The following is a 25,149-nucleotide window of genomic DNA, read 5'->3' as shown; positions in this document are numbered from 1 at the left end:
AGATGAAAGAAAGAGGGGGAAGGGAGGAGAGAGAGAGGGCTGGATCATAATGCCAAAAATAGAAATTATGATTATTCTTAGATGTTAAAATTAAAAGTTAAAATTTAAGCCAATTGTGGAAAATAGTAATCGTCACATTAACCCTCCTGTTGTCCTCGAGTCAAGGAAGGAAGGGAGGAAGGAGGAAGGAAGAAGGGAGGAAGAAGGAGGCAGGGAGGAAGGAAGAAAGAAGGAAGGGAGGAAGAAGGAAGGAAGTAAGGAGGGAAGGAGGAAGGGAGGAAGGAAGACGGAAGGAAAGGAGGGGGGAAGGAACGAGGGAAGGAAGAAGGAAACGAGGGAGGAAGGAAGGAAGGAAGGAAGGGAGGAAGGAAGAAGGAAGGAAGGAAAGGAGGGAGGAAGGAAGGAGGGATGGAAGGAGGGAGGGAGGAAAGAAGGAAGGAAGGAGGGAGTGAGGGAGGAAGGAAGGAAGGAAGGAAGGGAGGAAGGAAGAAGGAAGGAAAGGAGGGAGGAAGGAAGGAGGGATGGAAGGAGGGAGGGAGGGAGGAAGGAAGGAAGGTAGGAGGGAGGGAGGGAGGGAGGGAGGAAGGAAGGAAGGAAGAAGGAAGGAAAGGAGGGAGGAAAGAAGGACAGAGGAAAGAAAGAAAGAAGGAGGGAGGGAGGAAAGAAGGAAGGAAGGGAGGAAGGAAGGAAAGGAAGGACGGAAGGAAAGAAGGATGGAAGAAGGAACAGTCAAAACAGACAGGGTCAATTTGACCCGGGAGGACGACACGAAGGTTAAACAAACTAATCCTACCGATACATTAACAATGTCTTCATAAGGAAGAACTTAATTGGGATGTAAGAGTTCAAAGGTTAAACTTCCAATGGGGAAAAAGCAAATTCACTCTCATCCATTAACAACCTTTCTGGAAAAGCAAACACTTGATGTTCTCTCATCTTTTATCAGCTATTACTGAGACACGTTTGATCAAGACACTTAAACTCCACTGAGCTGCTCAGAAGCTAACAGATAAGGACTGTGATGATGGAGAAGAGCACAGAGTAAATGTTGAGGAGGGAGAAAAAAGGAAAAAGGAAAAAGGAACTGCTGCCAAAGCAAACTGCTGGAGAAAGACCCTGAAACTAAAATGAGGTGGAAAAATAAGATACAATTTAAATTATTCAAACTGAAGACAACATTTGTCTGTTTGAAGAACAAAAGAGCTGCAAAATCCAGAGGTGAAGACTTCATATTGTTAGATCTGACTCACCGAAAGTAGCCTTCTGGTTAAGATGCAGACCTTTATTATATGTCTTACCTCTTTGTCTCCTTTATTATATGTCTTACCTCTTTGTCTCCTTTATTATATGTCTTACCTCTTTGTCTCTACACCCTAAACTTCACCAGGTTAAACTTTTACCTAGTTTGGGTCACACAAACAAAATCCTGGGTTAATGTTGCCCAGAAAGTCACTCAAAACAAGAGGTTTTATGTTATTTTACTGTCTGGTTATTGCTTATAATCTATTCCTTTTAAACATAGGTATTTTTTAAATTGATTTTTAATAACTGAATATCATGTACACTTTGTAAAAGAAACAAAAAATGTAGGACAGTCTTTAGCTAGAACATCAAAGGAAGGAAGGGAGGAAGGAAGGATGGAAGGCAGGAAGAAGGAAGGAAAGGAGGGAGGGAGGAAGTAAGGGAGGAAGGAAGGATGGAAGGCAGGAAGAAGGAAGGAAAGGAGGGAGGTAGGGAGGAAGGAAGGAAGGGAGGAAGAAGGAAGGGAGGAAGGAAGGAATGGGGGAAAAGGGAAGGAAAGGAGGGAGGGAGGAAGGAAGGAAGGAAGAAGGAAGGACAGGAGGGAGGAAGAAGGAATGAAAGGAGGGAGTTAGGGAGGTAGGGAGGAAGGAAAGGAGGAAAGGAGGAAGAAGGAAGGAAAGGAAGGATGGAGAAAGGAAGGAAGGAAGTAAAGAAGGACAGAGGAAAGAAAGAGAGGAAAGCAAAGAAGGAATCGAGGAAGGAATGAAGGATGGAGGAAAGAATTGTGACATACAGTTACAATGCTTAAGGTCACATTACAAGGTAACGACCCGCTGAGCCACCGACATGCTTCCTCTTCTTCATCCTCACTTTTATTTTCTCCTCTCTCTGCTTTCATCTGCATCCTCTCTTTCTTTCTTCCCCTCCCTCTGTTTTTCTCTCTGTTAATCTCTCTGCTCCCTGTTGTTTCTCTCCTGTGAAGAGTTGGTGTAATCCCTCTTTCCCTCTCCCAGCACTCTCCCTTCATCTTTCCATTTCTCTGCCCCTGACTGTCGAAGAGGTTGAAACATCCTTGCACCATCTGGTCTGTGGTGTAACTGGGAATACTGTAATGGGATCCTTAATCATCCATACTCTCTGTCTCTACCTTTACCACACTGTCTGTTCACACTCCTGTTTTCTCTCTCACAGACGGCTCTTTGTTCAAGATTATTTTTTTCTCTTTTTGTGCTGCTGCTCCACAATCCTAAATCACACCAGGAGGAAGATGTGTTGTAAAAAATAAAACATTTATGTGAGTAACAAAGCATGATATGAGTCAGGAATGACTAAAATGTGTTTTCTGTGAGGGTCAACATGAGGAAAAATGGAATGGAAGCTCTTCACCATGACAACCAGGAATCACAAGAGGAGTCAGATGTTTCCCAATTATCAGCTCCAGATAATCAAGAGTTAATCGATTAATAAACAAATCATTTCAGCTCTAAAGTACTAACACTTAAATATATATAGTTGGAGACAACAGAGATCCAACAACAAGTTTTTATGAGGTTTATGTACCTGTTGCTTTCCTATTAGCCAGTAATGTAGCTAGCTCACCAGCTAACATTTGTGTTGATGCATCTATGAGGATCAGATAAAGCCAGATGGCGTATTAGGGCCATATATGTAAAAGAACACTTTTTTTGTTGAGTTTTTAGATTCACCTGCAGGATTGATTCATTTGATAATTATGGCGTATGGTGTCTTCTTGCTGGACCACAAAACCCATTTGAACTGGCTGTAGATGTAACCAGTGATAGTCTTGCATGCATCTGCCCAATCTGTTACAGTTCCTTGTGAACAAAAGCGTTTTTTTATCTGAAACAGGCTCGGTTTCTTGATATGTCTTTTTAAAGTCCGGATGCTGAGGATGATATGGTGATTCTGGTCTAAGATTACAGGTATCACCTTATTGCTAAACCCAGCTGAAAAGTCAGGCAGGCATAATGCACGACAAGCGACGTCGCTCCAGTGTTGTAGAGTGAAGCGATGTGACTGCTTGGCAGAATACAACACATTTTCTTCGAGTTTTTTTTCTCATAAATATGCGAGTTTTTTTCTCTATATATAACCCCCCCTCCTCCAAGTCAGTATTTTATAATTTTTTGTACATATATTGCCATAATATGTCATCATATAAAGCTACTTATACAAGAAAACCTAATATTTGTGGCCATTGATTGACATACAATATGCTGCAAAATCTACTGCAGTATTTGCCTCAGTGTGTGTGTGTGTGTGTGTGTGTGTGTGTGTGTGTGTGTGTGTGTGTGTGTTTCACGACTTGTTCTTACCTATATCATACGCCAGGAAGTCAGCAGAAAAGCACTTGGCTCCGTTGCTGAGCGACGTATCGTTATGAGTGTTTCCCCCGAAAACCAGCAACGTGCCGCTCAGCAGCACCGCAGAGTGGAGGTACCGAGCCAAGCCGCTCTCCCTGAGGATCAACCTGCACACACACACACACACACACACACACACACAGACAGCAGTGTGAGACATATTCGGGCAGTGTTAATTGGTCAGTTATTTGTGTGTAACACGTGTGTCCATGGTGCCGTGTTATTGATGGCATCTGTCTGGATGTGTGGCCTCGCCTGTGGTGACTGCCCTTCATACCAACTGTTCTTCCCTGAGAGCAGCACACACACACACACACACACACACACACACACACACACACACACACACACACACACACACACACACACACACACACACACACACACACATGCAAACACTCAGCACAGACTTTGTAGGAGGTCTGCTGAGTGTGAACTCTCGGAGGCCAAAGGTCACATATTGGAGACCAACTGTTGCTGGCTATCTGTGGCCTCTTCATTCACTGCAGCAACTCTCACTTTCTACCAGAGACTCTCTAATATCACACAGCTCTAAAAGGAAAACACTGACCTATGTGTATCAAGAAGATCATTTGCTAACCTGCTAATCCTTAAGTTAATACTGTTTTGAGGTAGAGCTCTAACTAACACTATCAGAAATCAAAGGACTGACCAGTACTGTGTGTAAAAACATTTTTTTTCTCAGTAATTCCAGAAACTTTCAGCCACGGAAACTAAAAACGCCTGCTGCACTAAACTAATTTAAAATCCGCCTCCAGTCAAAAAATGTGTTTTTCTTCTTGTTCCTTCAGTTTGATGTTTGGACTCATTTCAGAATGGGGGATATTTTCATTTTAAAGCATAAGGCTGGCAATTTTGGATATTGTTCTAAATAAATCTCATGTGTAGAGCCAAACCAGCAATGAAACTATCTACTTACAGTATTATATGTGTATATAAAGCCTGATATGTGTTATTCCTCTGTGCCATAGACCTCTGTTGTTGTCCAAAAACTATTAAAATCAATGAAGAAGCAAGCCTGTAACTTCAGAGCCATTTTCAGCCGTGCATATGGTGAGTAGTTGATAATGAAACAAGCTTTTGACACACCATTATTAAGTAATATTTACCACAGCAGAGCTATTAGCGCTACAACAAACACCTGACACACTACACATGGTGAAATAAAACTAACCGAAGTGTTGACTTAATGATTAAACAGGCAGGACCAGCTGGAAACTACCAACATACAGATGTCATGTAGCTTTCTGCTGACAGAGGAGAGGCCATCTTTACTTTGGGCGATGGCTGTGGGGCAGAAATGTTTCGGTCTGGGAATTTCAAACGTCCGCAAGCTCAAATGACACCTGACTCCGACACCAAATTCCATCTGGAAAGTGAGAGCCGCGGAGAGACAGCAGGCTGTGTGTGTGTGTGTGTGTGTGTGTGTGTGTGTGTTTGTGTGTGAGTGTCAGTGTGTGTGTGTGTGTGTGTGTGAGTGCATGTGAGCATATGTTAGCGTACCCATGCACTTTTGCATGAGACACACACACATGTGCACAGATACTAAGTGAGGAGGAGAGACTGATGAAGCGGATCGTTCCTCTTTCACCCATCCATCTGCCCGAGGTCAGCCCACCTGTCAGATCCTTCTACTCTCGTCCTCCTCGTCTCTCTCTCACTACAACACTCAGATTTTCTCCCCTCAGAAGGATTTTACATACATGCACACAATTATTTTAAATGAATAATATCCCTTTCTAAATGTTTTTATTCAGTATCGCCAACATTTGGAGAATACCTTCCTCCCTTCCTTTCCTCCCTCCCTCCTTCTCTGTTTCTTTCCTCCCTCCTACCTTCCTTACTCCCTTCCTTCCACCCTCCTTTCCTCCCTTCCCTCCTTCCTCCCTCCTTCCTTTCCTTCCTTCTTCCCCCCTTCCATCCTTCCTTCCTTCTTCCTCCCATCCTCCCTCCTTTCCTTCCTTCTTTCTCCCTTCCTTCCTCCTTTCCTTCCTTCTTTCTCCCTTCCTTCCTTCCTTGACTCGAGGACAACAGGAAGGTTAAATATTGCATCAATACCCCATTTTAAATCCAATATGGACTTTTCATACAGTAAGGCATCTGTGTGCTCTCACCATGTTCTCGTGTGGATGTGGTAGCGGTACATGTGATCCACGAGGCCGTACTTATTGTTGCTAAGCGCCTTGTATCCGCCGTGGACGAACACGCAGCCGCTGGCCTCGTCGTAAACGCTGCTGTGGCCGTAACCTCCCTGGACCACGGCGCCAACGGCAGCCACAACCTGCCACGAGTTAGACCCTGAGACACAAACACACACACAGAAAGAGAGAGAGAGAGGTGACAGAGGCTGATTAATGCAGAACGCTCAGGGAAGAGGATCAAAGTGGATCACTTAAAAAGTTTTTGATGTGTTGGCAAGTTTAGCTTTTCACTTTCATGCCAAAAAATCTGTAAGTAATTCTGGAGGTGAGATAGAATAAGAGAAAAGAGAAATGAGCCAAACAGAGAGAGAGGGGCCAGAGGAAATCCGAGTGTATTGAATTTGAAAGTGTCCCTTTATTAGACCGGTGCGATGCATACAGATGGTTTCACGTTGCGGAGGAAAATCTTATTAAAAACAGGCCTGAGTTACATCATCCGAGTATCTCCCCGAAATCACAGCACAATAAACAAAAGGCTTAGAAAGAGCAGGAGGAGGAACTTCAGAAGTCGGAGAAAACGTGCGATCATCTGAAACCCCCCTGAGACCATGAGTAGTAACGGAAAACAAAGAGACATAAAAACTGAGAAAGAAAAAGAGAAACTGAGACACAAAATGATCTAAACAAGCTCTTAAAGAGGGACAACTTCCACCTAATCCTCTAAATCTGTATTTTATACTACAGTACATCAAGTATCTCCATCACGGTGGCCACTACAAAAGATTCTCCTTGTTTTATGGCTTAACTTTCCCCCAAATTTAGTTAAAAACAATCACGAAAGACTCAAAATATTGCCCCGAGCAGAAGAGGTAATTCAAATTTAATAAAAGAGTATGAGAACACAAAAAATCACTTTAAAAAAAAAATTAACACACTCAAATTTTAACTTAACAGACTCAATGGTCACAAAGTGCTTATTGAAATGGATCAACACAGGAAGAAAAACAACTCTGCGTCTCTCGTGAAACAACATAAGTGGCTTTTTTGTAATACGATTATCACAATATGAAAGAAATTGAGATGAAATTGTCCCCAAATGGACACAAACTCCAGTCTTTCCTTCCCCCTTTCTTCCCACATATAATGCAATAAGCAAGACACTGCAGAACAAAAGTGTCTAATATGTGTTTACGGTCATTTAGAAACAAGCGTCTTCATTAAATACATATTGTAGTTCGGCCAGGAGAGAGATGATAAGTTGATTTTAACACTGGAAAATGTCCCAATCAGTACATATCTTGGTCACATTTATTACTTTATTACTTGTTGTGCCTTTATTGGACAGTTGGTGGTAGATAAACCAACAGGAATCAAGGACTCAAACCACAATTCATTAAAAACTAAATGCAACTGATTGGAAATGTTTGTTAATGTTTAACCTTTGTGTCGTCCTCCCGGGTCAAATTGACCACGTATGTTTTGACTGTTCCTTCTTTCCTCCCTTCCTTCCTTCCGTCTGTCCTTCCTTCCTCCCTCCTTCTCTCTTTCTTTCCTTCCTCTCTCTTTCCTCCTTTCCTTCCTCCATCCGCCTTTCTTCCTTGCTTATGTCCTTCCTTCCTCTCTCCCTCCTTCTTTCCTTCCCTCCTTCCTTCATTTCCTTCCTCCCTTCCTCCCTCACTCCTTCTCTCTTTCTTTCCCCCCCCTACCTTCCTCCCTTCCTTCTTTCCCCTGTCCTTCTTTCCTTCCTCCCTTCCTCTTTTCCTTTCTCCCTCCCTCCCTCCTTCCTTCTTTCCTCCCTCCCTCCTACCTTCCTTCCTTCTTTCCTCCGTCCTTCCTTCCCTCCCTTCCTTCCTCCCTCCTTTCCTTCCTTCCTACCTTCCCTACTTCCTTCCTCCCTCTTTTCCTTCCTTCTTCATTCCTCCCTAACTTACTTCCTCCCTCCTTTCCTTCCTTCTTCCTCCCTTCCTTCTTTCCTCCATCCTTTTCTTCCTTCTTCCTCCCTTCCTTCCTCCTTTCCTTCCTTCTTCCTCCCTTCCATCATTCCTTCTTCCCTCCCTTCCTTCCTTCTTCCTCCCTTCCTTCCTTGACTCGAGGACAACAGGAGGGTTAAAAAATCTATATATCCTTTATTTTAAACCTCAATATTGATATAAGAACAAAAAATCTAGCGCCAGTTTTGGCTCGAAAGTTCTTGCAATAAAAGCTTCACTGAACTGGAAAATGAAGGAGACAAAGCAGGAAGAAGAAAGTCAGCAAATGACAGAAGGAACAGACACAGAAGACGGAGGGGGCAAAAAAGAGAAGAGGAGCATACTGTACTGTATATGAAGAAAAAGAAGAAGGTCAACTCTTATCTTTTCTCTCTAGCAGCTAATTGCTGTGAACCTGCCTCTCTGCATTGTCATTAAATCCTTTTACCTCATATTTTACACTCCACTTCTACTCCCCTCTGCCCATTTCCAGGTTGCACTGACTCTTAGTCGCTCCCTCTGAAGCCTAATGATGCCCAGTACAGACTAACGCTGTGACAATGTCAGAGAAAGAGAGAGAGAGAGAGGAGCGAGAGGTGGGTGAAGATGAAAGTGATAGACAGATGAGGGGACGGAGGGAAAGAAAAGGTGAGGGAGGGGAGGAGAGATGACACAGAAGGGTCAGAAAGAGAGACTCGGCAGATGAAAGAGAGGGAGGGAGGGAGGTAAAGAAGGGGAGATGAGAGAGTATAGAAGAAGAAAAGAGAGAGAAGGTAGTGGAGGTGGAGGAGGGGGGGATGGAGGGAAAAAAAGGATGACAGGCAGGTACGAGAGTGAGAGAATGCAGCGGATTCATTAATCATTGTCTTCTCCCAGACGCTCCGGCCTGGATGCCACCGCTTCTTAATGACCACTGTGTGTGTATGTGTGTGTGTGTGTGTGTGTGTGAGTGTGTGTCGAATGGAAGTTGTGTACATGTGCGTGTTTGTGTGTGTTTGAGTGTGTGTGTGTGTGTGTGTTTGTGCGTGTTCATGTGTTTGTGTCTGTGTGTGTCTGTGTGTCGAATGGAAGTTGTGTACATGTGCGTGTGTGTGTGTCTGTGTGTCTAATGATAGTTTTGTGTGTGTGTGTGTGGGTGTGTGTGTCTGTAATGGAAGTTATGGACACGTGCGTGCGTGTTTGTGTGTGTTTGAGTGTGTGTGTGTGTGTCTGTGTGTCGAATGGAAGTTGTGTACATGTGCGTGTTTGTGTGTGTGTGTGTGTCTGTATGTCAAATGGAAGTTGTGTACGTGTGTGTGTGTGTGTGTTTTCCGCTCCAGATTGTGTCAATGATCCAGCTCTCATATCAGCTGCTGGTGTAACACTGGTGGACAGCGCCATCTACTGGTCACATATGAAAACTAAAAATACCTGAACATTAAACCCACATGTGAATGATGCCAGACCCTGACCATTAATCTGATGCTCCTCCTCTTATGGGAACGATGTTTGCCAGATTTGTGACTTGTGATCTGACTGCAGGAATAAAAGATAATAAAAGACATAAAACACAAAAAGATGAGTGACTTATACTTTCTTTTAAGATTAATGTCACATTAGCTGTCACTCAGCCACATATACTATAAGTCAAATATAATGACCAATATAAATAACATTCCTCTCAGGGACGAAGGTGCATGAAAACACAGGAACTGCTTTACAATGATGATACAAACAAGTGGCTCATGTGAAAAATGCAACTACACTTTAAACATAATAATGTATTTTAGAAATGCAACTAAATGCAGTAGCACCAGTATGACAAGGGGGGATGATTAAAGAAAGAAAATGGACAAATCATTTGGATCTATTGTTTAAAGACAGACTTTAAAAAACTGTGAAAGTATCCTTTAATCTGAAGAAGTGGAGGCTATAATTTAATGAGCCATTAAAGCTCTGATGGTCAGTTTCGGGATGGATTGAAAGTGAAACGGACTAATTGTCTTGCATCCTCAGGCTGTGTGAGATTGCATTAATTATCACATGACTGGAGAGTGTGTTTAAATCATATACCTCATAAGGTTGCACCCAAATCTGAAGCTAAAAACACTTATATTTGGAAATGTATCCCTTTCTGCCGTGTGTCAATAATGTTGTTTATTAAATGAATGCAAATAAAACTACAAAACATTTTTAAAAACACCAATTAGGACCCAGAAAGTCTCAAAATACAGTATTATTAAAACTCTAGACACTGAAGCTTGAACACCACTGGAAAATGTCACCAGCTTTAAAGAGTACCAGTGTTTGACTTTCATCGATAAAAAGCAATTAAACAATCACCACAAAAAAATCAAAAGAAAAAAAATCAATGAGCGCTGAGTCAGCGGGATGATGGAGCACTTACTGATGCTGTACTCCTGAACCTTGTTGATGTAGCTGTAGATCGGTGAGTATCCGAAGAACATCAGCATCACCGGCTCGCCGTCGGCCAGCTCCACCACGTGGGCCGTGTGCCCCTCTAGGGCGTAGGGAGGGGGCGGGGTCGGTTTCCACGGCGACCAGGTGCGTCTGGGGATGTTGAACACCCACAGCTCGTCCGTCACGTTGGCCGATCCCGCCTCCAGCTTCCCGCCAAACATGTAGATGTCATCCTGCAGGAGAGGGGGGGAAGTCAGAGAGAGGTGAAGGATGGGTCTTTTTTTAATTAAATGATCCTCTTTTTTTTTTTTTTTTTAAAGGATGTGGCACTGCAGAAAAGAGTGATGACATAATAATGTTTTTTGTAATTTCCACCATGTGTAAAATGTGATGGAAATATAGCGTTTCATGTCTACTCATCGCTCCACACAGCTGTGATGTTTCCATCTCTACAGTCAAAGTTTGATTAAAGATTAAGTCAGAAGCTTCATGTACATCATGTTATAATTGACTCTCTCTCCACTGCACTGTTGCTTTATGTTTTTATCAATACACCAACTTTTATACCTTAATCAAGCATATTTTTCTTTAAAATTTCAACTTGAAAACCCTCTCCAGGTATGTTTTAACACATATAAAACCATTTTCTTTCTGTCTGACAAGTTTTTTTTACAAAGAAAAGTTCAATAACCTTCATTCAAAATCCTTAAAATAACATATTTCTTCTCCCACATATAAAGATGCAGAATGTCTCCTCCTCCTTCACTGCAAAGATCATTTTTAGTGTTTGTGCACTGGAGGTTTCACATTTCCACATTGCACATGTGTAAAGTTGAATATTGGACAACGATTGGCTAAAAAAACAGTTGTGATGTCACAAATCATTTTCACAGGTAAACGCCTTAAACTGAGATTTCATGTGAGCTCAGAGACACTTTCAAACAAACTCTGCACATTCATCATTTTGCACAGAGAAGAGAAGGAACATCCAACTGAAGCACCAAGAGGAACCAATTGGAAAATATGCATAAAAACAGGAGGCTGGAAACATATTTAATGATACTGAACATCTGCTCAAAGTTCACTGCCAACACTGGTCCCATATTTTCCTTATAAAGTGTGCGACTGTTATATTAAATCTTACAAACTGCACTGCAATCCATATTTCACTTTGGACAAAATTTGGACCAAAGTTGACGGACCAAGTGTGGCTAAAAATGTTTCTTCAGAGTATCAACTAAAGTGAAGATAAGTGAAAGAAAACTAAACTCAAACTTAAACTCATATTGAGCCTTAAATCATTATTTTACATGAAATGTCACTATCCAGCTAAATCTAGGCGTCAGTTGAAGACTTTAAGTCTCTAATGCTAAACTCTAAGCTCTAATATCTATTTTACTCCACATTATTATCATGCATGTATCAAATATTCACTTCTTGTATTGAAAATGTGCACAAATACAGGTGGTGCATTTAATGATATTTAACATCTGCCAACACATAATGTTTGCTTCTGTAGGATTATCTTAAATCTTAGAAACTGCATGGTAACCAATTCAATATATATTAAAATATTTAACTTTAGACTAAAGTTTGGACCAAAGTTGACGCACCAACCAACACTCCAGTCCTCTTTGGATCTACCTACGTATGTGAACAGACATTCTCAGTGATGAAGTTCAACAAATCCAGATACAGATCCTCTATCACTGATGACCACCTCTCAGCTGTCCTTCGCATATCCACCTCAGACATTCAGCCAGATTTCAATGCACTTGTTCAAGCCCAGAGCAGGCTGGATTTTTCCCACTGAACAAGTAAAATGAACTTTAAAACATTAAAAGCATTTATTGCTTTTTGCATGAAGTTGACAGTTGCTTATCTTTAACATACTGTAAAACACCTTTTCAGTATTTGGGAAGATTAACATGTTAAAAATAAAATGAAACACTGATGCAATTATTGTTTTTACTGTTTATTACTTCTATAGGAGTATTTTCCTACACCACAATTTCATATATTTATATAAATATTTACAGAATATTCTTATTCTTCTGAATACCAGTAGTAACTAATCAAAAATATATAATTCAATGCTTTTTACAATGGGGAAAATTAAGTTCAAGTTATTGTTGGTTCGGCCCTCCAACACAAGTCAGTTTTCTTATGTGGCCCCTTTTAAAAATGAATTGCCCACCCCTGCTATAGAGCCAGAACACAATGTAAGTGAAAGAAAACTAAACTTAAACTTAAACTTAAACTTCAACTTATATTATCATAAATCATTATTTTACCTTAAATGTCACTGTCCAGCTGAACTTTGGTGTCAGTCTCTAATGCTAAACTAATATCTACATTACTCCACATTCTTATCATGCATGTATCAAGTAGTCACTTCTTGTATTTAGCAGTGCAGCATCAACAACATTATCAAGGAGTCTAAAATATCAGCGTGAAGCAGAGAGGTGAGAGGTGAAGAGTCGGTCAGTCTGGTTGCTCTCTGATGTTAAAAATAAAACTGGAGGTAAAGATGTTTCATGCAAACGCTGCAAACTCCAGTGATGAAGTGAAGCAATTCCTTTCGTCTCCCCTCTGTGTTACAGGGAGGGTTCGAGGTTAAGAGGTCGTGTGTGTGTGTGTGTGTGTGTGTGTGTGTGTGTGTGTGTATGTGTGTGTGTGTGTGTGTGTGTGAGTAACTGCAGCCTTCAAATCTTCTCCAGGCTTCAGTCGGACGCGCTGACCTCCTCTGGATCAAATCTCACCTTCACCGCAGCACAACACACACATTTGTCTTCCTTCCTTCGACCGTCCATCACTATTAAATTTCCGCTTCCACACAGAATAAGCAGGTGTCCCAGTATTTGGACAGTGACGCATCGCTTGACGCTCCGAGCTGTGAAGTGAGTGATGTATGGAGGATTCTGATGTTCTCATTTCTGTGCAGCTAAGTTGAATAATGGGGCAGACTCCCAGAAAACGTTTTACAGTCTTGTAAGATGACTCCCTATTTCTGAACTTTTTTTTTTTTTACCCTCCTATCGTCCTCCCGGGTCAAATTGACCCCATCTCTTTTGACTGTTCCTTCTTTCCTTCCTTCCTCCCCCTTCTTTAATTTTTCCTTTGTTTTTCCCCTCCTTCCCTCTTTCTTTGCTCCCTCCACCTTCCATCCTTCCTTCTTTCCTTCCTCCCGTCCTCCTCTCCTTACTCCTTTCCTTCCTTCCTTCCTTCCTTCCTTCCTTCCTTCCTTCCTTCCTTCCTTCCTTCCTTCCTTCCTTCCTTCTTTCCTTCCTGCCTGCCTTCCTTCCTTCCTTCCTTCCTTCCTTCCTTCTTTACTTCCTCCCTTCCTCCTCTCCTTACTTCCTTCCTCTTTTCCTACCTCCTTACTACTTTCCTTCCTTCCTTCCTTCCTTCCTTCCTTCCTTCCTCATTCATTCCTTCCTTCCTTCCTTCCTTCCTTCCTCCTTTCCTTACTCCTTTCCTTCCTTCCTTCCTTCCTTCCTCCATCCTTCCTCATTCCTTCCTTCATTCTTTCCTTCTTCCTTCCTCCTTTCCGTCTATCCTTACTTCCTTCCTCCCTCCCTCCCTCCCTCCTTACTCCTTTCCTTTCCTTTCCTTCCTTCCTTCCTTCCTTCCTGAGGACAACAGGAGGGTTTTCTAGATAAGCGTTTTCTCTTATAATCAATTTATTGGTGCGTTAATGTCCAAAAAATGATGACAGTTATGAAAGCTACAAAGCAGGAAATGATGTCTTGTGTGTGCGTATTGGTGTGAGCAGCAATCATAGACTTAATGGTTCCCAGTTTACATAAATAAGAACCAAAGAAAAGCAGCATCTAATGTGAGAAGCTGCATTAATTAACTGAAAGTCAATGTTGATTCTTTAGGACTATTAAATGCAAAGTAATGAGCAGTTTGAGTTTCCCAAAGAGGAAAATAAAAACTGCTTTAGGCACAGACAAATATAATTACACACATACTGTCTGTCTGCACCTGCGGCAAAATCGGAAAACATTGAGTTCTGCAAAAAAAAAAAAAAAACATACACAAGGTGATTTCCCAAAAATTATCTTGGAAGCTAAAAATTACTTTTAATGTTCTCTACGAATAAATTATCTCGTCAGTTTATGTTTAGAGAAGCAAAGCTGCCAGGATAGTTTACAGATGAGCATAAAGAGGCTATTCATACACACACACACACACACACCTACACCTACACCTACACACACACACACACACACACACACACACACACACACACACACACACACACACACACACACACACACACACACACACACACACACACACACACACACACATACAAGAAGCTACAAGAATTGTGTCTCCAGCTCATGAAAACATGGCAGCAAGATTGATGTGCTCACCTCTGGACTGATGAAGAGTAATGGATGTGTTTGTACAGTGTGTGTGTGTGTGTGTGTGTGTGTGTGTGTGTGTGTGTGTGTGTGTGTGTGTGAGGGTGCCTTACAAGAACAGATGTTGAGGTAAGCTGAGGTAAATTTAAATATACTTTATTTAATCAGTAAAAGTTAGTTAGTTGTTCTATTGTTACTTTAGTTATTATGTTTTATTGTGTGTGTGTGTGTGTGTGTGTGTGTGTGTGTGTGTGTGTGTGTGTGTGTGTGTGTGTGTGTGTGTGTGTGTGTGTGTGTGTGTGTGTGTGTGTGTGTGTGTGTGTGTGTAAATAGCTGTTTTACCTGGTAGAGAGCCAGCGAGTGACCGTATCTGTAGAGAGGACCGTTGCTGACGGGCACAGCGTCCCACGTACTGCTCTCCAGGTTGTAGCTGCTCACACAAAGACAATCAAAGAATAACAATTTTATTTAAGCTGGTTTGAATCTGTGTTGTTTGTTGGTTAGTTAATATCAGAAGGTGTGTTATTTATAGGTTGTTTAAGACTGAATTAAAGCAAATCAAACTAAACTTTTAGAGAAGAAAAAGTAGAAAGTGAAAGTTTTTTCTCCATTAAATACATTTTATTTTCATAAATCTCAGTTAAATAATCATCATTTTAATCTCATTCTGACAAAAGGACTAAACCTCTGACCGCTGCTGATCTGTGTATCATGTGTTTCCTATTTATTTTTTATTAAATGATGCATTTTCTTCTGGTGGAGTTTTAATTAATTAAATCAAAAACCAGCAAGTGAATCATGCTGGGTTTAATTAACCAGTCATAGTCGAACATAAGCACTAGAGCCAAAATGTTCTTCTACATTCACTGTCAGTATAAATGTGGACAGTCTATAATTGAAACTAACACTACCATTGCACCACATTCCTATTATACACAGTTTTAACCCTTTACATACTGTTCATATTCTGACTCATAATGACTCTCTACAACAATTCACATTCATTCATTCCTCCATTAATCCCTCTGTTTGATTAAAAGACATTCAGAATCACTATGTTATCCTCCAGGAGAATATTTTTATAGAATATGATATATAATAAAATACAACGTGTTTAAATGCTGATTTTGGAATTTAAAAAAAAAATAAACACAGGTTATAAATGTACATTTGCATATATAAAAATGTGTATCAGCTGCACACAAATGTTAAAAAAATGATGCATTTTATTTCCATTTTTGTATACTGGGGGTCAAATTAGGAAAAGTCTGACTAAAATAAATGTTTAACAGTGTTTTTACAGCTTTCAAATGTAAAAAAAAACAAACAAAAAACCCAGTATGTAAGGGTTCAAAGTGACGTGCAACAAATGAGGAATTTAAAGGTTGTTAATTGCACAGAGGGAACAGATGTGGTCCAAACAGGTGTGTCACTACAGTCAGCCAACATGATGAAGAGCAGGACTGAATGCAGTAGAAGTGAGATGCAGAAATGAATAATCCTTTAAGTTTCATCTGTGTTAATTATGTGTTTTCTACGCTTTAGGCAGGTTTTAGAGGACTGATACAGAGAGTCAGATGCTGCTTACTTACTTGAGGACCATGTGATAGTTGGAGTAGTTGAAGGAGTAACCTCCCACCACCCACATCAACCCAGAATGCACCAGGGCCTGATGGGACGCCCGACCCAGAGACTGAGCCGACGGTTTGATGCTCGGCAGAACCCAGAAGGCCTCGGTGGAGGGAACGGACAGAGAGCAGTCTGGACCTGAGGCACACAGAGAGGAGGAAAAAAGAGACTAATTAAAATAGTTCAGAGTCATTCAAAACAACAGCCAATAACAGAAAAGACGATCAAGTGACCTAAAAACACAAGAAACATGTCTGGAGCTGGTATTAAGTTAACTTATTTATATTAATTATGCACCACAAGAGGATAAAAAAATGATAATCAGTAAATATTATTTGCTTAATATTATTTATTTACACATAATAATAATATACAGGCATGCAAACTTTTAAATGGGGCTTTCGTCAGCCTGCTTCTTCACAAAGAAATCTTATTTTAATGTATTATCTGTGGAAAAGACATGAAATAAGAAACAAAGAAAGACGGGAAATAAAACCCGATATGTATAAAGAAGATTAGTTCTTTCTTTTCTCTCTTTTTTCATTTGATGAAACAATAATAAAACAAGTCTTCAGTGGAAAAATGTCACCATTGCATCATGTGTTGTTACTGAGAGAACAGACCTGTTTAAAAATTCACTGGTTGATGTTTATTGTTGAAAAAGAAGTTTCTTAGTTTGAAAATGCAATAAAGCACAAAGTGTTTCCACACAGAGGAAGAAATAAAAGACATTTTTAAGCAACAGCAGAGTAATTAAACCCCTGTCATCCTTTATAGGTGTAGTCTAACCTTTGTGTCGTCCTCCCGGGTCAAATTGACCCTGTCTGTTTTGACTGTTCCTCCCTTCCTTCCTTCCTTCCTTCCTTCCTTCCTTCCTTCCTTCCTTCCTTCCTTCCTTCCTTCCTTCCGTCCTTCCTTCCTTTCCTTCCTTCCTTCCTTCCTTCCTTCCTTCCTTCCTTCCTTCCTTCCTTCCTTCCTTCCTTCCTTCCTTCCTTCCTTCCTTCCTTCCTTCCTTCCTTTCCTTCCTGCCTCCTACCTTCCTTCCTTCCTTCCTTCCTTTCCTTCCTTCCTTCTTTCCTCCCTCCCTCCCTCCTTCTCTTTTTCTTTCCTCCCCCTACCTTCCTTCTTTCCTTTATTCCTCCCTTCCTCTTTTCCTTTCTCCCTCCCTGCCTCATTCCTTCTTTCCTCCCTCGCTCCTACGTTCCTTCCCTTCCTTCCTTCCTTTCCTTCCTCCCTCCTTTCCTTCTTTCTTCCTTACTCCCTCCCTCCTTTCCATTCCTTCTTCCTCCCTTCCTTCCTTGACTCGAGGACAACAGGAGGGTTAAAGGTGTAGTCCACTTTTAACTTTTCTTATACTCAAATATAACCAGCATCATGCAGGGTTTTCTAATGCTGCAGGTGGTTAATGTTTAATATTTAATGTTTCAGCAGGTAACAAATGAAAATTCAGTGCAAACACAATGAGAAAAAAACCTGCATTCAGATGTAAAATCCTCAGTGGAGCGATGAGCACAGTGGGGGGGTGAAATGGAGGACATGATCTTTTCATTTACAAAAGAACTTATTCTCCTTTTTTTGCTGTTGCAGGTTGGTTTCTATGGCAACCAGCACTGCTATTACCCCACTGAGACTATGTGACTGTCTGTTACTCCCAGAGACACACACACACACACACACACACACACACACACACACACACACACACACACACACACACACACACAGACAGACAGACACAGAGCTTGTTTTTGTGTAACAGGACATCCACTGATGAAGAGCAGTTTCTGGATTTATGCTTTTTTCTTTTTTATCTCTCCTGTATAAAATAAAAGCTTTGCAGTGTTATTTAAGTCCTAAGTTCACCAAGCAGACACACCGAGCGTCACACACAGTCTCATTACTTCTGAGTAAAAAAAACAGGATTTTGTGCAAAACATTGAATCACCCAAAGAATTTAAACAGAGCTGCTGCTGCAAATGTTTGCATCTGCGTTTGTGATGGAAAAAAATGACGCAGTGCAAAAGTGATGAAAAAAACCTCAAACTCAATCTCTAACGGCCTAAAACTGTTTTAATCATGCGATCAAATATAAACTGTGCATGTCTTATTGTGTTTCTAAACTTGCAACATTACAAGAACAGAGCATTTAAATTAACTTTAAATTCATTATCAAACTATTAACAAGATAAAGCTTTTAGTCACAGTGACAGAAACATCCAGAAAAGTTAAAATAACATTAAAATGGTTTATTGTGGTCAGAAAAATGGACTCAAATAAATGTATTAACTTGCTATGGGGAACTATTGCACTATAATATTGTTATATATTATATTTACAGATACATGAAGGGTTGAATTTAAATAAATGCTCTTTAGTTTTCCAGCTCTCTAACTTCACTCACTAAATACATACATTTGTAGTGTGAATCTGCAGATACAAACATGCTAAAATACAGTTTATAACTAAATGTTTCAGTTCAAGTTAAGATTATAAAGTGGTTTATATTATATTACAGGTGCATGAAGGGTTGAATTTAAATAAATGCTACATATCGTCTGTGGAAAATATTGTTTAATGTCATTGATAATTCTTCAAAATGTTAGATGATTGCATTTACTGTGGCTATTAACTGTATAAAGGTTGTTAAATGTCTTCGGAAAAGTAATTATATGCACATATTTTAAAGATAAATCTTTACAAAAATATGCAGCTAATCCAGGTTTTATATTAATACTGTTATTTCCTTATCGGTGAGTTATTCAGCTTCCTAACTTCATAAATCTGCAGATAAAACTTCTTCTTAAATTCACTTCTATTGTGCTGTTTCTAGGTGTGCTTACACCTTTCAGCCAGTAGGGGGCAGTGTATCACCACACTTCCTGTTCTCATCTGTTGGCGTCAGATTAGAAATATTATTATTATGTAAAATAACGTCAGTTCCTAATTGTTTTGAGGACAAATGAACATTCAGCGTTGATGAGATTACACACATCAATGTAGTGAGACCACAGTGTAATAGTGGTAATGGTGTGTGTGTGTGTGTGTGTGTGTGTGTGTGTGTGTGTGTGTGTGTGTGTGTGTGTGTGTGTGTGTGTGTGTGTGTGTGTTTGGCAATGAGGGTTTTAACACAAAATAGAGAAAGCCGTTTAAACGCTGTTTCCACATTAAAATGAGCATATTCATTTTGGAACGTCAGTGTAATTGCCTTCAACAAATGAGATAATTTGACAAAATTGACAATGCCTCCCACACACTTCACTGTGTTTTATATTTTACGACGACTTTCAGATTGTACTAATTTGCATCAGGAAACACACAGCTTGATTAAAAGCAGTTCATCTATCATGACTGCGTGTAAAGTTCCTCTGTGTGCCGCTGCAAGAGAAAACTGTTCACAAATGAAACATGAAAAAAGAAAAATAATCAAGCCACATATATTATGCGTCACTAGGCTAAGATTTCCCAGGACATCACATCAATTGTTTCACATCATAAAATAATATTATGTTGAGTCAGATTACAAGTTGGAAGAATTTCCTTTTTCCCTTTTTCTTCCCCTCGTTCGTTCTCATAATTACAATGAAGAAACACTCAAAACACATAAACAGACAAAGATCTTCTGGATGATAAGCATCATGGGAAATATGGTCTGTGTGTGTGAGAATAAATAATGCTAATACTTTTGCAAACACACAGTAATAATGTGTAAAGCTGCAACAAGCAATTATTTTCATTATCACTTACTCGGCTGAGTATTTTCTCCATTAGTGGATTCATAGTTTTGTCAGTAAAATGTCAGAAAATAGTGAAAAATGTGTGTTTTTAATGATTAGAAACCAAAGTGATGTCTTCAAATGTCTTATCTTGTCTAATTAACAACCAAACTCTAATTATATTTAGTTTACCATCATTTAAAGACACAGAAGATGCTGCTTTTCTTAAAAAATGAGTATAACTAACAATTATTTGATTCTCAAAATAGCTGATAGAAGCATCAATTTGACTCATAGCTGCAGCTCGGTTTGAAGATAAATCCTATCAGTGATGTTCCTGAGATCATCGGGTGTTTTTCAGGTCTGGCAACATGAGACACTCTCACTCAGGCGACCCCCGGCTTTTGGCCCACAGTTCAGACATAATGATCCAAAGCCACCTACAGGCCTTCTCTGCAGCCTTTATGGTGGACTTGATGGCTCTCCTTTTGTCAGAAGGGTAAAGAGTCTGCACAACAAGCTCTAATAATATGAAGGTGCACAAGTGATATTGTGGCTTCTTAGTGTTGATATGGTCATTTACAGGTCAAAAGAAACTAAAAACGTCTCCAAATGGACTGAATTAGGTTGAAAATGTGAAATATTTTTAGACGTCTTGGTTACAAATAGGTTGTTTTTAACAGAATGTCAATGACTATGTTTTAATGTGAAGCAGTTTCTCACTGCATGATGAAATGAAGTCATGAAATAAGGCTGAAATAACGCTTATGTAACCATACATATTTGAACTATAGCTCTTTCAGCTGCAGGCCAAACAGCTACATCTCTTTCTGACTGAACTCCAAAGAGACTAAAAGTTTCAGTAAGCCCTCTCAGGTCATCCATATGTCTCCTTTAACCTTTGTGGCCTCTTCCCGGGTCAAATTGACCCCGTCTGTTTTGACTGTTCCTTCTTCCTCCCTTAGTTCCTCCTTTCCTTCCTTCTTCCTCCCTCCCTTACATCCTTCCTCCTTTCCTTCCTTCTTCCTCCCTCCCTTACATCCTTCCTCCATCCTTTCCTTCTTCCTCCCTTCCTTCCTCCTTTCCTTCCTTCTTTCTCCCTCCCTCCCTCCTTTCCTTCCTTCTTCCTCCCTCCTTTCCATCCTTCCTTCCTCCCTCCCTTCCTTCTTTCCTTTCCTCCCTTCCTTCCTCCCTCCTGTCCTTCCTTCCTTCCTTCTTTCCTTCCTCCCTCCTGTACTTCCTTCTTCCCCCCCTCCCTCCTTTCCTTCCTTCCTCCCTCCTTTCCTTCATTCCTTCCTCCTTCTTTTCTTTCCTTCTTCCTTCCCCCCTTTCTTCCTTCCTCCCTCCCTCCCTCCCTCCTTTCCTTCCTTCTTCCTCCCTTCCTTCCTTCTTCCTTCCTTCTTCCTCCCTTCCTTCCTTGACTGGAGGACACAGGAGGGTTAGTGTTCCTAATAACATTCTGTCCTGTTCCTCCTCCTCCTCCTCCTCCTCCTGCTCCTCCTGCTCCTCCTCCTCCTCCTCCTCCTCCTCCTCCTCCTCCTCCTCCTCCTCCTCCTCCTCTTCCTCTTCCTCCCCCCCTGTGCTTTGTCCTGCTCCTCCTTTACCTTGCCAGCTGTCGTTGCACACGCAGAGCTTCTCTCCGGTCAGGTCACAGTAGCCGTGATCCGGGCTGCCACAGTTGTCTCTGCAGTACGGGATGTCACATGCTTCTCCTTTCCAGTACTCCTCACACTCGCAGTACACTCGGCCCGACGCTGAGTTGGCCGTGCTGCATCTTCCGTGGCCCGAGCAGTTGTTGGGACAAGAGTTTATCCTGAGGGGAGACACAATTAGGAGAGGAAGTCAAAGAGGGTTCTTTAACCTTAGTGTCCTCCTGCCCCCGTCTGTTTTGACTGTTCCTTCTTTCCTCCTTTCCTTCCTTCTTTCCTACCCTCCTTCCTACCTTCCTTCTTTCCTCTTTCCTTCTTTCCTCCTTTCCTCTTTTCCTTTCTCCCTCCCTCATTCCTTCTTTCATCCCTCCCTCTTACCTTCAGTCCTTCCTTCTTTCCTCCGTCCTTCCTTCCTTCCTCCCTTCCTTCTTTCCTTTCCTCCCTCCTTCCATATTCCTTTCCTTCCTTCTTCCTCCCTTCCTTCCTCCTTTCCTTCCTCCTTTCCTCCCTTCTTCGTCCTTCCTATCCTTACTTCCTTCCTCCCTCCTTTCCTTCCTTCTTCCTTCCTTCCTTCCTCCTTTCCTTCCTCCTTTCCTCCCTTCCTTCCTCCCTTCCTTCCTTCTTCCTCCCTTCCTTCCTCCTTTACTGTATGCTTCAGTCTAAGCACTCATCAACCTTGTTTCCAGCAGCAGCCGGCAGCTATTTTCATCCAAAAAAAACCCACAAATCACTGCACGCTACCTGCACAGCACCACCAAACAGCACACAGACCAATCAGAGAATAGCTGGTGAAGAAAGTGGAAAATCTAGCTAAAAAATATTTTTTTCTAAGAATCTAGGGCGGCTTGTTGCTCAGGAGGTAGAGCAGATCATCTGTTAATCACAGGGTTGGTTCGATCCCCAGTTCCTCCTGTCCACATGTCCAAGTATCCTCGGGCAAGATACCGAACACCAAATTGGCCAGAACCTTGCATGGGAGCCTGCTGCTGTCGAGTGTATGCATGGAGAGATGAAAGAGCTTTGGCAGCCATTTAACATTAAAAAAGCTTGATATTTTTCTCAGGATTTCATGAAACCAGAGCTAGAGGGAAACTTCTAATGAATAATACTCTGCTTGATCAGTAAAAAGGTAAATGTTATCTAATATATTTACCATAACAAGTTCATAATGCCAGTGTGTTTCTGAGCTTGCACACATTCTTTTTTTGTGGACCCAGCATCAAATTTCTGCTTTTAATCCATTTTGAGAGAATATATTAGAGGATTATGGCAAAAATGTCTAAGTGGTGTAACCATAAAAACTTTGTAGCAAATAATTCAACTTGCTTAAAAACACTAAATTCTCAATAAAACACCATATCAACTAGTTTGGCATGATCTTACATTATAACTTTTTATATTAAATAAAAGGTAATGGAATACAATTGTTCTAAATATTACATTTAATCTGGTAACCATGGAGATCAGGAACCATTTACATTGTTTTAAATGAAGTAATTATTAGTATAAGTCCACTTAAATACACTGTAGGTGGATAAAATATGTAATATGTATCATTCTTTTGTGGTTACACCATTTGACATTTTCAGGAGCATTCAGTCTTACACTTGGTGAAAAAAATGGTGCAAATGATTGAAACCAACAAAAAATGATGATGAAAACAAACCTAATGCTGCTTTTAAAACTATTTTTAAAGATATTTTTGAATTGCTCATCTTGCCAACCCTTATTATTTATCACTGACCATTGTGTGGGAGCACATACCAACTGTTCCAGACAATCAAAGAGCTATTTACATCACACATTTTGACTGATTTGGTGATTTTCAGGTCAAAAGAAATCTAGAAAGATCAATCTAAATTTGCTGGAAAGTGAACATTTTTAAAACTACTATACAATCATTACGTGAACAACGGTTATAGCAATGCAACCTACACATATTGTCTAGTTTCGACCACATTTAGCTCAGTTTTAATGCAGGCTTTTTGACCTCCGTATCACAAAGTTAGTGTCCCCTGGCATTAAGCTTTTGGGTGGAAACAGCTGTGGTTCAGGAGGTAAAACAAGTCGCCTGCTAATCAGAATTGCTCATCTTGCCAACCTTTATTTGTCACCATTATCACACTTGAACCTTGTCCATTTTTTTGCTCACCCATTTGTTTTCTGTTTAAAGTGTCCTGATATTCAATTATAACGAACTGCTGGCAGCCAATTAAAAAAATTTGAATTTCCCATGTCTGTGATATCGGACCAGACCATTTTTTTTTAAGTGGGTTAATCCTCTCCAACCCAAGTGGTTAGGAGAAATAATGCACTCTCTAGATGGAAATCAGCCTTCACATCACATTTTACATTTCACAAACCGTGGCAGCCCAAAAATCAACCTCCACATCACATGTTATATTTAATGGTGGGCCCATTGTGGATTATTAAGTATTCATGGATAACTTGCATTGAAGAATGAGAAAGCTACCAATGGCACCCATCATGCTGCATAAATAAAATGAACCTCAGTGCATTTTTAAAAAAAAAAGCAACTGTAAAGCAGGACTGAACACATTTTTAGTTCTTTGTCTGAGAGGGCTGCAACCCCCCCATTGTGATTAAGTTGCATTTGGACAAAAGTGTCTGCTTAATAAATGTAATGTAACATAACAAAGAACCATGGGAGACATCAGGGCAATGAAGCAAGATATAAACTGAAGAGTTTCAAAAAGAGAGAAATTAAAGACGCAGCTAGAAAAACACAAAGGAGACGGAAAATAAAAGACTATCAGAAGATGAAGATGCGTAAAAAAATTAAATTACACATGAAAAACAGAGAACAAAAAAAACAAAACAAAGCATAGATGCACTGATTCTTCTCTGCATTATCAGATTCATAAATGCTAAGAGAGATGGAGAGATGGAAAAAGAGAGTCGAGGACCACAGCAGGCAGAAAATCATCTTTTGGTTAATACAAAAAGCAGGTTTTTCTGCTGTGACAAGAGGGTCGTCATGACAACCTTTATCTCCCAGGTGCGTGTGTGTGTGTGTGTATATGTGTGTGTGTGTGTGTGTGTGTGTGTGTGTGTGTGTGTGTGTGTGTGAAAGAGAGGGAGAGAGAGAAAGCCTTGAAGCTGTGTGACTGTCCTCATTCCCCCCCCCCCCCCCCCCCCCCAACCTCTCCCATGAGTCCAACCCACCACGTATCATTCAATTTTCCATCACGGCCATCACTGCAGGCAGAAAGGAGCCTGGTTTGTGTCTGTGAGTAAGAGGTGGTGACATGGTGTAGACAGCATCATGATGTACAGTATGAATTTGTGCTTGCATGCGTGAATTTTGAGAAAGGTTTGGTGACAAAAAGCAGTGCAACTGATGCATGAAAACATGTTCTCACCATGAAAACATCTGAAAACTGTAGATTTCCATTAGAAGCTTTTGGAAAAATTTGACTCATGTAAACCTCAACCAGTGGTGGAAGAAGTATTGAGTTCCTTTCAAGTCATGCATGAAAAATCCTACAAAATGTACCTAAAGTAATCCAGTAAAAGTGCTGCAGTATTATGGGTGATGTAGTTAAAGTAATGCAGTATTATGAGCGATGTAGTATGCAGTATTACAGTAAAAGTACTGCAGTA

General features: G+C 40.7%; 1 protein-coding gene across 1 annotated transcript in view; it reads right to left on the bottom strand.

Annotated features, from left to right (window-relative positions):
- Positions 1–25,149, bottom strand: part of atrnl1a (attractin-like 1a) — a 362,787-nt gene that overhangs the window by 290,603 nt on the left and 47,035 nt on the right. Inside the window, exons 5-10 of the mRNA XM_062429999.1 lie at positions 21,481–21,689; positions 16,127–16,301; positions 14,877–14,964; positions 10,145–10,391; positions 5,762–5,945; positions 3,579–3,733 (exon numbers count right to left, since the gene is read on the bottom strand). Of these exons, the coding sequence (XP_062285983.1) occupies positions 3,579–3,733; positions 5,762–5,945; positions 10,145–10,391; positions 14,877–14,964; positions 16,127–16,301; positions 21,481–21,689 (1,058 nt within the window). The remainder of the gene's footprint in view (positions 1–3,578; positions 3,734–5,761; positions 5,946–10,144; positions 10,392–14,876; positions 14,965–16,126; positions 16,302–21,480; positions 21,690–25,149) is intronic.

This window comes from Scomber scombrus, chromosome 12 (assembly GCF_963691925.1).
Source record: "Scomber scombrus chromosome 12, fScoSco1.1, whole genome shotgun sequence".
Taxonomy (NCBI): Eukaryota; Metazoa; Chordata; class Actinopteri; order Scombriformes; family Scombridae; genus Scomber; species Scomber scombrus.
Note: the sequence above shows the minus strand (reverse complement) of the source record. Positions and strands in the feature narration are given on the sequence as shown.